Genomic DNA, 15,239 nt, shown 5'->3' on the forward strand with positions numbered 1-15,239 from the left:
AAATTGAAATAGTTGTATCTGTTTTATCTAATGTTTCTTATACAACATTTGCATTTTTAAATACATTTATTTGTTTATTTATTTTGTTTCATCCAGTGCTGGCAGCAAATTCAGAAGTTTTACTTCAAGCTGGGAAAGAGGAGGTGTGTCTGTGTAAAATGCAGCATTGAAGAATGTGCCATATTAAAATTCCTTATTTAAATGCATTGCTCCAGTTGTGCAATCCATTATCCCACTTTGTTTTCCACAGATGCTCAAACTGTGCTCTGAACTTGAGATGGTTGTTTCTTGCTATGAAGCAAAGAGAGACAAACTGAGAGAAACTAAAGAACTGTACGTAACCTTTCAGTTATATTCCATAACTTACTGTCCTTCCTCAGGGCATATAAATGATTTTCAGAAGTGAATGGAAGAGACCTTTTAGACACTTTTTATTTGTTTGGCTCTGTTTATTGTTCTTAAAGCTTGTGTTTTTTAGTGAACAGAAATGGCTGGAGGAGAAGAAACAGGCGCTGATGGCTGCCAATGATCATGTTGAACGACTTCAAAAGGAAAAGGAGAAATTATCAGAGCTCAGGTGAGTGTGACGGCAAAGTGTGACAGCAAAGGAGTAAGAGAAATGTGGCAAAAACCATGGCAAAGTGTATGTATGAACTAAGATTTAGACATGCATTTTACAGTGTATTGCAGGACACCAAAGCGAAAATCCAGAAAATGAAGGTCTATGAGGAAAGGTTGATGGAATCTCTGGGAGACATACTGGAGAAGCACGTCCCTCTCCCTCAGAATGAATCCAGTACAAACAAGAAGAAAAAGGTGAACTGACCTGTTTTGTTGTTGATGCTCGTTCTGCTTTTGCAGCCTGTTTACATATAAAACCTGTGCTGACACTGCTCCACTGCAGCTTACAAAGCTTTGTTTTCATTTTCAGATCATTACCCAGGACTTAGATGAAGACCTGATTTCACTTAATGAAATTCTTGAGGTGGGTTTTGATGCACTAATATATAATCAGCTAGTCAATATCAGAAAACTGAGTAATAGAAACAGGTTTATTGACAAGGAGGTGTTACCTAACAGTCAAAATATACAGAGTAACAGGAAAACAAGTATTGTGGAAGTCAAGAATCATGAATATAAAATAGAATTTTACAATAAAATAAAATAAACTGATGTGTGAAATCATAGACTTTACCTTCATTAGCAGGACTTGCCTCTGTATTTATAGAACTGGTGGTAAAGTTTTCTTGGCTAAATTATCTTGGGAAACAATATAATTTACCTGACGAATATTTTTTAAATTGTGTTAAAACTCTCCTAAACTTCTCAGTAAATCATTTGATGGTAGCTACTGTGTCTTTAACCGTGTTGTAGGAGCAACTTTATGGGCAATTAACTTTTGAAGGATGAAGGTCCTTCTTCACAGCAGATATTTTGACATATAATAATTAATAACACGAGTAACAGCTGCGTATATATTTTTCCTTCAGTGTTGTGCATGTTGGCTCACTGGCAACAGGACCATCCTTAATGTTACTATTTACACCTGTGCTGTTCTTGCTATGACCAGTCAAAATGTCTACTGTGAAAAACTTACAGAAACTGTGTCTGTATTTTTGATCACAGTGAATAGTTATATCACAGCGTCTCGTCCACTTGAATTACAAAACTAGACAGTCACATGAATGATATAAGGTTGTCAAAACAGCAGTCAATCCTGCCCACTCTTAGCACTACATGAGAGTTATAGTCAGGTTGTTATACACAAAGACATTGTTTCATTCTTAAACTCAAATCTTGAAATGACTTCATGTTATTGATTAGTTAGTGTTATTGTTTTCTGGTGGCCATGGCACATACCATGTGCACAAAAACAACGCATTTAAGTGTGTGGCAGTACATTTGTCAATTTATATCTCTCAGCATCTCTTTCCAGTGTGTATCTTCAAATGGAGACGGAAATACAAAACCAGAGTCTATTAAAGTGTGTAAATGCCAGCCTGCATACTTTATAAGCTGTATCATCTTACACCGTTACTTGACTGCAGTCATACTGCCTTAACCCGAGTCTTCCTCTGTGTTCTTTACCCCTACAGCTTCTCATGAACAAGGTCCTGAACGCACCACACGACCCCTACGTGACAATAGACAACACATTCTGGCCACCGTACATAGAGATGCTGCTTCGCTATGGTATTGCAGTGAGGCACCAAGAGAATAACTTCAAGATCCGCCTGGAAACATTTTGTTAAGGCAGCGATGCATTAGGCATCTCAGGCACCTCTTATCTGCTAATGTTTCTAATGTTAGTCTGCTTGTATAGTGCTATCATTATGTAAATGTATGTAAGCTGATATGAAGACATAACTGTGCTGGGAAAGCATTGAGGCTAGTGATTTACTGTATGTGTATGTCTATCACATGTATGCTTCATATAAGTATTTTTTAGGTTAAGAACTTTTGTATGTAAGTAACCATGGGTCCTTTTTAAAAAGCTGAGAACTCACATTTACGTTATGAAAGTATTACAACTTTTTTAGACAAAGTGCTGGCCATTTCATGTAAATTCATATCAAATCTCAATGAAGTTGAAAGTCTTCTCTTAATAACATAGTTACTTTGATTTGATTCATATATATTTTAATTGGCAAGGATGAAAAAGCAACCAGCCATATATGTCACTATTTATGTTTTCTTTTAATTGGTTATTTTAAAGTTCTTCATGTTTTTTAAAAGTTGATTTCCTGATGCTTTCACATGCCCCAGATGGTGTACTGTATATATGTAGATTTTGTTAATTTGTTTGTATATATTTTTTTGAAATGTTCAATAAACTTTAGAACTTTCTGCAGATGTGGTGTTGTGTTCAATGGTCGTTGGTTATCCAGGCGGCCAGTTGGCATCTTTCCAGTCAAAATTATTAATGGGAGAAGACGGATACATCTTTAGTGCAGATAATGAATTTTCTATAGAAATTTAAAACTTAATTCATAAGAAACTTTGTGCGTCAGATGACGTCAGAGCCGGCATCCAATCCGGTGCGGCCGCCGCGTCAGCGTTAGAATTCCTGTGGGCGGAGAGTGGATTCCGGTTCCGGGTGTTTTCGGAGGTGTTCATCCCTCCGATTATGGTCTTTTATGAGAAACTTCTTACGATTGACAACTGATTAAAGTAGAGTTGTTTTTTATTAAGGAAGTCAAACTAAAGCTGTGAATATGACGACCCGCTCGGAGAGGGAGAAGGCCCAGAAACTCAACGAACAGCACCAGGCCATCCTGTCCAAAATGCTGAGAGAGGAAGACAACAAGTACTGCGCCGACTGCGAGGCGAAAGGTGCGACATTCACACTGTCGATATTTTCCTATTTATTTTACCACACAAAGTTAACATTTCCACTCGAAACCTGCCGCTAACGCTCACTAACAATGTAGCGTCTCCGTTTGTTAGCCTAGCTAAGCTAACTGGCTAGTAGCTCAAGCTGGTCAGCTGACATCTCTCCCCTCGAGCTAAACTCAGTGGCTAACTAGCGAGCTAACTTCTCTAAATCTACATGAGCTCCCACAGTGCCTCACTCCTGCCTCACTCCTGCCGCCGCCTTCAGCTCGGCTGCCGGGTGTTTAACGCGTTTAACAAACTGTCCTCCACAAGAACCTGACTCTTGTTTTCGTGGTAGCTCATTGATAAAGAATGCAGAGCTCGCTTTTGGCACTTTGAATTAATGCAAGATCCTGCATGTTTGTTTTCCACCAGTCTTCTCTCCATGTCTAAATCAACATTCGCTTCTTTCTTCGTTTCTTTCTTTTCTTTTTTGCTTTATCAGGTCCAAGATGGGCATCCTGGAATCTGGGAGTATTTATCTGCATCCGGTGTGCTGGCATTCACAGGAACCTGGGAGTACACATATCCAGAGTTAAATCAGTCAACCTGGACCAATGGACCTCAGAACAAATCCAGGTACTGTTCTCTGGTTTTTGTGTTGTGCTTTGGTTCGATTACAGAAGAAATGCTTTTTATCCTATTTTTATCCTATCCTAAAAAATGAGTAATTTTGCTGACACATTGTTGCAGGCTTGTATTTGTATGGGACATGAGATTGATTTCAGCATCTTTTTACTTGTGTGTGTGTGTGTCTGGCCTCTAATGATAGATAATGAGCCTTTCCATTTTCAACTTGGTGGACTTGTGAGAGAGTGAGCGAGAAATTAAAAACTGAATTCAATTCTGTGCAGCATAGGGTGAGAGATCCTAACCTTTAGTCTCTAGTGTGGGTCAAGGTTTAAAAATAATGGATACGACACTTCTCATAATGCAAATTGATCGGGTCTGTCATTATGCTGCATTCATGTCATTTGGAAGTCACCATAATTACCAGTTAACTTGCAAATTACTCAACATCCAAGTCATAATTACATCTGGAAAACACTTTTTTGAAACACTTGCTGCCTGGTGTATGTCCACCTGTCACAAACTCCACGCCCCAGTTTGCAACACAGGCTTTCTATTAAGGGCTTGAGCTCTTAAACCCAAGCCAAGACAACCTATATTATGTCTCTGGGCTATCTTCTCAAAACTCCATCATACCACTGTTGAGTAGTTCTCCCAATCCATCATTTATAACTGCTTATCCTTCACGGGGTTCTGGAGCTGACATTAGCCCATTAGTTCATCACAAGTTTGACATGGAGAGGCAAACAACCTTTAACAGTCATGTTCACACCTACGAGTGAGTCACCAATTAACATGCATGTCCTTGGACTGTGGGAGGAAACCGGAGCACCGGAGAAACTCCACACAGAAAGGCCCAGCCAGTGCGGTTGAACCCAAAACCTTCTTGCTGTGAGGCGACCGTGGCGCCTGTAGTACTCCTTGTGATGAGCAATCGTCATGTGTAAATTCACATTGGAGTGCCTCTTGAAATATTTCTGCATACTCAATTACCCCGCTGTCTTTTCTTTTTTTCAGAGTATACAGGATATGGGTAACACCAAGGCCAGGCAGCTTTATGAGGCCAACCTTCCAGAAAGCTTCAGAAGACCTCAAACAGACCAGTATCCTCCACTATCAGCAGACACACTTTAACTTTATTGTTTATACTGAAATTATTTGTTTTGGCCTTTGTTGCCTCTTCTTTCCCTTGACTCTGACCTAAGAGCTGTGGAATTCTTCATCAGGGATAAATATGAGAAGAAGAAATACTACAGCAAAAATGTGACCAATGGGAGCAGTGTATGTACCCGTTGACTTTTAAAACTACTGCATGCACTTTTACAGATGAGTTATTTAAGCTGACATACATTTGAAATGATCTGTTGTTCATTTCGAGTTTCTTTTGGGTGTTTTTTTTTTTCAGCCTAAAGATGTTAAGAAAGAGAGAGAGCCAGACAGAGGGAGCAAGGTGTCATCTTACACCAAGGTAAGTATCTCACACACATCTTTGCATGAGTAGAGCTGTATAAACAAGCTCCTCTGTGTTGTTTTTGTCCCGTATGGAGTTAGCCCTGCTTATTATGCTTGTTTTAACTATTTCATGTTCATAAAGAGTGAAGAGTCCAGGCCAGTTCCCAAAATCAGCCCTGCTAAGACTTCAGAACCCTCTGTGAACCTTTTAGGCCTTGGTGAGTATTTCTGCTCATCGTCTTGTGTTACTGGACAAAGAAAATTGTCTGGAATGGGCCATATGAATGTGCTGACTGAGATATTGATAGAATTAGACCAAATAAGGTTTCAGCTTGTAATAGTGTTTGTTGTATTAGCAGTAGCATTACAGCTCTAATAAATTATTATAAACTCATCGAGCGAGGAGTTTGGAGTTTTTATACGCTTACAGTGCTGTGTAATTCTTGATTACTGATATTTGGACTGACATTCACCATGTATATGACATTTAGGAACCACAGTATATTGGAATTGTAGTGTACATATGATGAGTTTGGCTTGGTGTAGCATGCTGGTGCTGTGATATGTTATGGCTGTGATCGTATACCTTTTTCAGTGCGTTCTCACAGCAGGTGATAACTGCACCGAACTTTTGTGGTCCTTTGGCAGGGCCAAACGACTTCTATGTACGCCTTTAGCTTGTACTATCACTGTGAACTTGTTTGTTCAATGTGTATTAATCAAGCAGTGGGCTTGAGAGGAAGCAGTGTTCACTGTGTTCCCCTTTCACTTAGTTTCTAGCACCTGTGTAACAAAGGAGCCTGTGTGATTCATGTTACTTTCATCTCACAGCACTGACTAATCTATCTATTCTATCTGTATCAGAACTCTAATGAAATCTGTTCTACTATGAAGTTAATGCCAACTATAAAATTCTCCTTAACACTGAACCACTACAAGGCTTTTTTGTGAGGTAGTTATAGGAAAAGCGAAAGCTGCTGACTCAGTCACGATGTCAGGAACTGACGAGTAACTTCTTGTTTTTTTACGTCGACATTAACTTTTTTTTAAGGCTGAGTGTTGGATATTACAAGAGAAAAACAGTAAAATAGTATGATGACGAGGACAGTGCAAAGAGAACAGACAGTTTGAGACCTCATTGACGGAGGCAACACTTGATCACAGTTGAGTGATTCCTGTTTGCTAAGTTTGGTTTTCAGGTTTGCTCGGGAATCCGTTGCAGCAGTGTACACATGGCAGTTGTGTGGATATTTCTATCTTGATGCATAGACAGTTGTGCTTCTATTAAAATGTGTTGTTTCTCATGGTCAAATGGTGATCGAAGTACAGGTTATTAAACAGCTGATGCCTTGATATAGGCATTCAGTTGATTGCCTTTGTCAAGCAGTACTTCCTGGATCTTGTTTTTTTTGTACTTTCACCTACCCCACTGTCAGATCAGCCATCAGAGCCATGCAGTGCATCTTCCAATTGTAAACAACAGCTTATTGTTTGACTATTAATTCATGTAGATGTACATCAATAAGATTGCTCAGACATTAGTGACTAAATGTGGACATCTACGAATAATGTCTTTCATTTCATTACAGCGATTTAATTTACAGTTTAAAAGAATACGCTATATTAATGCTACTGATTGGCTTGGATGGGCATTGCATTATTTGGATTTACTGTTATTTGTGTTTTGTGGCCTATGAGCTAATAAGAGTGCACTGATTAATCTTTTATTGTACTAGCCGTTGAGCTTACTGTGTGGGCAGTTCTGCAGCAGTGGGAGGCCATTGCAGTTTAATAAATACATTAGCAAACATAAGCTCTGTTTGTTTTCCACCACTTTTCACAGCAATTATATATTGTATTAGGATTCTATTTATGATCTTTAAATAAGTTTGTAGTGGAATTCAGGTAGAATATCATTAGGAAAGCATCAGTGAGTTGTGCTGCAGTCTCACAGTGTTGTTTTTCTAATTGTAAGCTTATTTTCTTGTAAAACCATTTTTTTCACCTTTCCATCACAGACGCACCGACAGCTGCATCAACTAACAATGGTAGCACGAGCACAAGCCAGAACAACGACCTGGATATATTCGGCCCCATGGTGTCCAACCCCCTCCCCTCGTCCACATCCGCAGCTCAGTTTCCTCAGGTTAGACCAAGCAAGGAGCTCAGATTTTATACTCATTGTTTTTAGTTGTAAATGAAGTACGCAGTAAAGAATATAAAGTCAAATTATCAACTATCAGCATCAATTGCACACAAGACAGCAACACCAATACTGAGAGGCAGTGAAGCAGATCAAGACAGAAAATATATCCAGCTAATGAAGCAATAATTTGACTAAACATTTAAATAGGACTGCAGTCAATGATTATTGCCATTCACAATTAATTTATTATTTTGATTCATCATTCAATATAAAAATGCTGATAAATGCCCTTATCAAGGTCTTAAAAACCTGCGGTCTTGTCTCTAAGTGGGTTTGACCTATGAATTTGTGATTACTTTCTCATTACTGTGTTACAGCAAAGGTAGTATTGGTAAAATGTATTGTTGTTAGGTCCAGTGGATTTAATTACCACCAAGCCTTATATACCAGCTGCTAACAGCCTGCCAACTGGCCACAACTGAAATATGGGTCATTATTACGCAGGGCAGGCCATTATCACTCCATTTATAAATGAATAAAATATGAAAACCATTCTGTCAAATTTGGCGAGCAACAAGCAACTCCCGTGCCGTGTTCAGACTTGCAGCTATGTGAGTAGTAGCAGAATATATCACACATTTAATTGTAGAAGCTTTGTTGGTGATAATGTGTTGGTTAATTTAGGGCCTGTTATATTAGGAACCAGGGAGTGGACCTAAATTGTCAATGGAGCAGCATGTGTAGAGGAACTGTACACAATTTCAGCTGCTGATGTTTCATAAAGGATTTTAAACAAGTAAATCACTATTATTTCGTACTTTCAGGTGAGCTCCAGTAACGCGACTAGCACTCCGACACAAGCCTCAGCAGCAGGAGGAGGAGCCAGCTCAGGGTCAGGGCAGGGAGACCTCGACTTGTTCAGTGACAGCAGTAGCACCACTAAAACTGACGACATGGCCAAGAAGCCCCTGTCCAAGGACTCCATCCTGTCCCTATATGGAACCAACAGCATGTCCCAACAGGCCCCCGCTGGTGAGGACGCAAATGTCTAAAAAATAATGTGAAAGCTTTTGTTGTATTGCCATGGCTTATTTATAAATCAGGATCTGATCAAAGATTGAGGAAAAGAAACTGCAGATTTGACCAGATGTTTGATGCCAGCATTTTGTACCAGACAGTTGTCAATACTCTGTCCTACAGGCACGTTTGGTGAGAGTTTTGAGGTTTGATAGCCAACTCTCACTCCCTTGTAAATAAACGTCCATATATCTGTCACTTAGAAGTCATAATAAAAGGAGGCTCCTTCTAACTTGAGAGCTTGCCTGAGATTATCACATGTTTAAGTTTTCTTCTGTAATCCAATGGTAGCTGTCTGTCCAGACATGGGTGCATTGCAAACAGGAAGTGCTCAGAACTAATTTGGTACTAGTTTGCACTAGTTTTCCAAAATGTCAACAAATACAGGCAAAAAAAACAGGTTGTAGCCCACAACTAACCCACTCCCATCACAATATGATGCTTCTTGTTCACATCCAAATTGTGGAAATTGTAGTTCCAAAACTTGGGCGTGCAGTTGTCTTGATTTTTATCTGAGGGTGGGCCCACAGTGTCACAAATCCTTCCCTGCCTCAGTCATATTTGTATTCATAACACCCATCACTATATTTTTTGTCTTCTTGTTTCCCCCCCTGCTGCTTCAACCTCAACAGGCATGTTCATGGGCCCCTCCCAGATGCAGTTTCCTGTCCAAGCCCCTGCTGGTTATCAGGCCTACCCAGGCATTGGTGGACCCATGCCGCCTACAACCGTAATGGGTGCCATGATGGGGCCCAGTCCGGGCATGATGGTTGGGATGACAATGCCTAATGGCTTCATGGGGAATGCGCCAGCCACTGGTGTGATGGGCATGGCACCAAGGATGATGGGACCACAGGGCGGTGCGATGCCTCCAGGCATGGTGCCTGCTCAGGGCATGTACGCCATCCAGCCTGGGCAGCAGGCTCAGTGGAACATGGGTCAGGTATGGAGAGTCTGTCTTGATTACAGCACTGTAAGAGGTTATTTTTAAAGTAACTCCACACTAAATCTTACTGTTGTGGGTTGGGTTTAAGTGTGTGGCACGTCAGGTTTGATTGGTTATGGTTTCGGTGCCATCTGTTAGCAAGATTACAGAACTACTGGACCAGTTTTCATAAAAGTTAGTAGTTATGCCTGCAGATCATGTTAGAAGATTGGACTAGCGCTCTGAGTGCCCTTCTAGTTTCATGTGACCACACCCAGCTGTGATGATGCATTGCACAACAGTGCGTTGTGGAGGGCTTTACTCTAGAGGGTGTGGACAGAGCATCCAGCTGCCACCAGATGGCAGCACAAGCAGGACTTTAAAATAGGAGCTGTGTCCCAAACACATACTACATATTGATATTATAAGTATAAGTCCATGATGTTAGGCTCTTAATACAGCTCTCTTTAACATCCACAGGTGAATCAGCAGATGTCAGGGTTGACTCTGAATGGTGCAGGTGGCCAGATGGCCTTCGGTCAGCCTTCGTCAGCTATGGGTGGATGGGCCGCCACTGGATCTGGCCAGACTCTGAGCACACAGCTATGGAAGTGAGCCTTCGAGCGGGTTGATGGTCGGGCAGAGTAGGAGTCGAGGTTGCAGAAAGTGCAAAATGTATCTTGTGCTTCTCAGCGCCTCGCTATGAACTGATGCCCATTTCCATCACGGACCAGCCTTCAGAACATGAAAATTGTATCTCTTTTTCCTTCTCCCTTTCTCTGTCTCTCTTTCTCTCTATTGTGTGAGTGAATTGGGAGTCATACAGGAATACAGCCTGGCAGTTTCTGCCTGTCGTATGGTTTTTGATCATAACTTTTATTTTCCTTTTTTGGAAAAAATTACAAGGAAATAACAGTCCCAACAAAAATGATATCGACATATCAGAAAAGCTGCAGGACCAGTTACACAAGCTTTTATTGTATCACTGTATCATTATAAGATTATAGAACATTTAAATGAATAGTATTTAACGGGAGAAGATATGACTATCAAGTCTGTCAGTACTACTCCCAAATGTACAGCGCTGTATAACCTTCTTTTAAAGTACTTGTGGTTCCCCTATAAAATTAAAGTGATAATAAATGACTTGCTTTGATGTGTCTTTTATGATTCAAGTGCAGTTTTAAAGGTTCAATCCAAAAGATGTGTGAGATTAAAGGGCATTAAAGGGCCTTAACTTGCATCTTACACTTGTTAGCAGTCAGCTGTTTTTGTGCTCTAATGTAAAGGTAATAGTTATTTGCATTGTTGTGCTGCTTAATCTTGGCTGCAGTTTGGACAGCAAAGTGTTGGTGGAGACTGGCTCAAAGCATTAGGGAAAGAAGAACTGTTTGTACCGGTGTAAAGGGCTTCATTCAGTGTGAATCCTGGGATTGGAGGAAACCTTTGCAGTGACACGCACTCCTATACTTGCCTAACATCTGATCTCAGCTCTTCCTCTTGTTAGTCTGTGGTAATGAGAACAAAAACATTAACTTGCAGAATACACAAGATATTACTTAAAGAACTATAAAGGTCTATAGATAACAAAATACATAGTATTATATATTATATATAGCAGTATATAATGAAGTGAAAGCACAACATAAAACCAACATACATTTGACATTGCACCATTGCAAATTACCAGGGGAGCTTCATTTCAGACTCCAGAACAACATTCCTCCATTTTGGTGTTGGTGTTGATGGAGATGGAAGAACTTGTCTAACGTTTAGCTTCTTGGTCAGCACAGCCATGTCAAATTAAGTGTATGTAGTTTTTAGGCTGAAGACAGTCTGTTACTGGTCTTGCCCTCTAGATGGCAGTATTCTCATGTGGAAAAAATCTAGCAGGACAGAAAGTTCATATGGACATCACACACAACTGATTCGAAGAACTTGCCCTTTTAAAGGTTCAGTGGACCCAGACTGCAACCTGACACTGTAATGTAGTCGGCACAGATCGTTGCTGTGGGCAGTGAGGAGTTTTACTGCTGTGTCATCTGCTAGTAAAAGAAAGTGTGAAAGAAATTGCCTTTTCAGGTCAACTAACCCTATTGCAACACAGTTGCTTATTTGTTCTTTGTGCTCTCTTGTTGAGTTACCATCATTGTTGTCCCTGCTAGTAATCCTAAAACATTTAGTCCTCTCTCACCTAAGCTTGAAATCTCTCCTCGGCATGGTAGGTAAATTCAAACAATAGATCTCTGTATGGCAACATCAACATCATGTAACACTTCTTAATTCAGTCTGTGAACCAAATTTAACATATAAATCCAAAAAAAACAAAAGGTTCTCAAATACAAATACATGTTTTAAACATAGCAGGCCTTAACCTTCTGGATGTTTTCATCAAACTGACACATAAACAAATTCTCCATGAATTGCCAAAATATTGAGAAACTGAGTCTGCTGATTTATGATGTTCATTTTGGAAACCACCTGCACACATTGAGTTGATTTCAGACATGATAAATGGCTGTGTGGTTTTTGCAAAATGAGTCTAATTTGGTAATAAAATGAGTCTCTCACTGACTCTAAGATACGCTCTTGAATGTACTGCACACCATCATCACTTGGTGGCAGCATTTTACTTTTTATAAGAAAGGGGAGTTACCCAGTTAATTCTGTGACCAAAGTTACTTGAATCTCTATGTCTAAACTGTATTTATGTTTTATTTATTTTGATTTAAATGTATTCACTTGTGTATTTCACTTGTTGCTGAGCTATTAGTTATAAAGTTCTACATACAGAACATCAGGTTTATTATTAGTACAGCTTGTTTTTTCTGGCTGGTGCGATAAATGCACTTTTGTTGAAGTTTATTGTGAGCCTTTAGAGCACATTCACACAAACTTACAGAATTTGGAAAATCCGAGTCATACTATGTGTTTATAGTCAGTAGCAGTTTTGTAGGGAAAATTTGCCTCACTCTGCTTCTGGGCGTTTTTGATCAGTAGTTCTTTCACTGGGTAGTTACTCACTGAGTTTTGTAACAAGGATTTCAACCGAATGCATTTCTTTAAACACATACTATATCTAGGTTTAGGTGTCTCCGCCATGTGCATGCTGGGATATGGCCCAGTAGACATTCACCCACCCCATGGGAAGCTTTAATAGTGAATGTGGTTTGGATCAAAACCTTTGTATTAGCTCACTCTTTCATGATAACCTGCATTGTATGTAGAATTCTACTAAGCTACTGTAAGCATTGTATGCCCTGCCCAAGTAGTGTAGGTCCAATACATCCTCAATATTGTATGTAGGGTGTGGTTCCTAAAACCAGCCCTACCTGTCAAACGTCTACCTTTCAGTCATCACTACCACTGCCAGAGCCACGTGCTTTCATATTAAAACAAGAGGCAATACTCAGTGCCAGTGAGTATTTTAATGGTGGGAAGTGTCTGACAGTGGCTGTTCTTACTTGCACAGGAGGAACGAACCAACATCTATCTCATGCTTGGCAGTGCCTGAGAGCCCCTGAAGTGTATTTGGTCCTGTTCCACACTCTACCTCTCAACTGTTCCTACGCCTCACTGCTGCTCCAGCACAGTTTGAAAAACTTTCACAGTAAGGTCTGATGCCATACAGCATCTGAGACCTTTAGCAAAGAGGTTAGGCATTCCTCTCAGCTTGTGTGTCAAACCTAACACTGCTCCAGAATAGAGTCCGCCAGTCGAGTGAAGAATGTTCCTTCTCTCTGCAGCCCCTTAATGGACTTTTTGACCCAGAGACATCAACAGAGCTGCTGATACGCACGTCAGCCTCCGGTTTAACTGTTGCAGACATGACTAATACTTAACTAAACATTTCACTGATATGAAAGCTTGATATAAATCCACACTGAAATAGAGCAGGCCCACATTCAAGTGGATTTTTCTGATTAGACCTTTTATGTTTTTTACTTCAATCAGTACTTTAAGTTGGGTTAATGCTGTAAAGAAATATTTCAACATTTTTGGATATGACTCACTTTCTTGCAGAGAGATGAGAAGATTGAAGATTGCTAGATTAGATTTCTAATTCTTCCGTTATCGCCAGCAGCTGCAGTTAGAATAGCGTAGTTTAGCAACTGGACACAGAGGTAAACTGTTTGGCACTGTCCAGAGGTAACAAAATCCACCTGTCAGCACTACCTCACAAGTTCACTATGTTATATCTCCTTTTTTTATTCTTATATATTATTAATGTATTGTATTATATAATTATATTATGTGTAATTCTGAAACTTAATGCACTAGGTAAGTTGTCAACATACTATGATTTAAGGCTTAGTCTGCAGACTAGGGATTTACAAGTTCACTACGTTATATCTCCTTTTTTATCTATCTATCTATTTAAAAACTGAAATGTAAAAACAACCCTTGCTCCTGTTTTCAGTCTTATGCTAAGCTAAGCTAAAACCATTGACAGAATATATAGGCTAAAACCAGCTGCTGGTGGCTTCATATTTAACATACAGACATGAAAGTGGTATTAATGTCCTCAAGAATAAAATGAAGAGTATTTCCCAAAATGTCAAACTATTATATTATTATATAATTATATTATGTGTAATTCTGGAACTTACTGCACTAAGTAAGTTGTCAACATACTATGATTTAAGGCTTAGTCTGCAGACTAGGGATTTAGTTGCAGGACCTGGGACCTGGGAAAGTCCCTGTCCACTTCCACAGTTTCTAGAAAGAAAGAATCCAAAGTATCTAAAAGTCGGTCCATGTTCTCACCATGATCTCTCTATATGTCAAGACATCAACATTACATGAGTAATATCTTCTTTTCCTCTATGATCTCACTCTCTGCTAGCCTCGGGCTAGCCGCAGATGGCAGACAGCCATGACGTTGAAAATACCGAAATGATTGTTGGTAACTTGGCACCGCTTCCTATCCTATTGCTTTGTGCAACCACATGCAGACAGTCTGCCTGTTCGTGCTGCAGTAATAACTACTAATGTCGGCTTTCAGGTTTTCATGTTGTCTCTCTCCCTTTCCCTTATCTAATAAATCCATCATTAACCAACATTTCCACACATTTTCTTATGATGACTGCTGATTATTATGTCAAGAGGTTCTGCAACAAATTGAAGCAAATCCTCCAACCGCTCCCACTTCCAGTTATGTGTGCAGGGTGGTGGTTTAGCATTAAACTGACAGTAAATTTGACCACCACCATCATGTCATTCCCACAAAAGAAAATAGGCAGTCTTGGTGTTTCTGAATTACACCACTAGCTCCTGCTGCGTCACTCAACATAATTGGCTTTGAGGCAAATAGACTGAGACAGTTAAAAGCTAATAACTCCTCCATTGTAGCTCAGATCATTGTCTTCAGAGTATTATGCACTGGATTTTCATTTTTTAATCGATCTGCTCCAAACTTGATGAGTTATGGCCCATCTTAAGTGTCACTAATAGTTTGGCCAGTAATTATAAAAGGCATATTTTCAGACATTTTGGTAAAATATGTAAGTCACCCGTGATGTTTAGAGGTACTGGTAGGTACCTATGGACAGATTCCTAACATGTTATATTTTAGTTTCCTTATGCTAAGCTTCATATTTAACACACATGAGTGTGCAACAGAAACAGAGTGACTTACATATTTTGCCAAAATAAGAGTTAGTAACTCAATTACTTTTTGGGAGAAGTCATTTG

At 39.7% G+C, this 15,239-nt stretch overlaps 2 protein-coding genes across 2 annotated transcripts in view; both read left to right on the plus strand.

Annotated features, from left to right (window-relative positions):
* The window catches only part of cenpk (centromere protein K), a 4,467-nt gene extending 1,623 nt beyond the window's left edge, over positions 1 to 2,844 (plus strand). Inside the window, exons 5-10 of the mRNA XM_035660375.1 lie at positions 97 to 143; positions 251 to 333; positions 479 to 577; positions 681 to 816; positions 932 to 985; positions 2,097 to 2,844. Coding sequence (XP_035516268.1) covers positions 97 to 143; positions 251 to 333; positions 479 to 577; positions 681 to 816; positions 932 to 985; positions 2,097 to 2,252 — 575 coding nt within the window. The 3' untranslated portion in view covers positions 2,253 to 2,844. The remainder of the gene's footprint in view (positions 1 to 96; positions 144 to 250; positions 334 to 478; positions 578 to 680; positions 817 to 931; positions 986 to 2,096) is intronic.
* Positions 2,845 to 3,066: 222 nt separating this feature from the next.
* On the plus strand, positions 3,067 to 10,691 carry LOC118327090 (stromal membrane-associated protein 1-like). Its single transcript, XM_035660304.1, has 10 exons — positions 3,067 to 3,333; positions 3,821 to 3,954; positions 4,963 to 5,048; positions 5,151 to 5,226; positions 5,351 to 5,413; positions 5,540 to 5,615; positions 7,416 to 7,543; positions 8,368 to 8,575; positions 9,253 to 9,563; positions 10,026 to 10,691. The coding sequence occupies exons 1-10, from the start codon at positions 3,216 to 3,218 to the stop codon at positions 10,158 to 10,160; spliced, it is 1,335 nt and encodes a 444-aa protein (XP_035516197.1). The 5' UTR covers positions 3,067 to 3,215; the 3' UTR covers positions 10,161 to 10,691.
* Positions 10,692 to 15,239: the final 4,548 nt, after the last annotated feature.

The sequence above is a fragment of the Morone saxatilis genome, unplaced genomic scaffold, assembly GCF_004916995.1.
Source record: "Morone saxatilis isolate NCDOM2014 unplaced genomic scaffold, NCSU_SB_2.0 Contig17, whole genome shotgun sequence".
Lineage (NCBI taxonomy): Eukaryota > Metazoa > Chordata > Actinopteri > Moronidae > Morone > Morone saxatilis.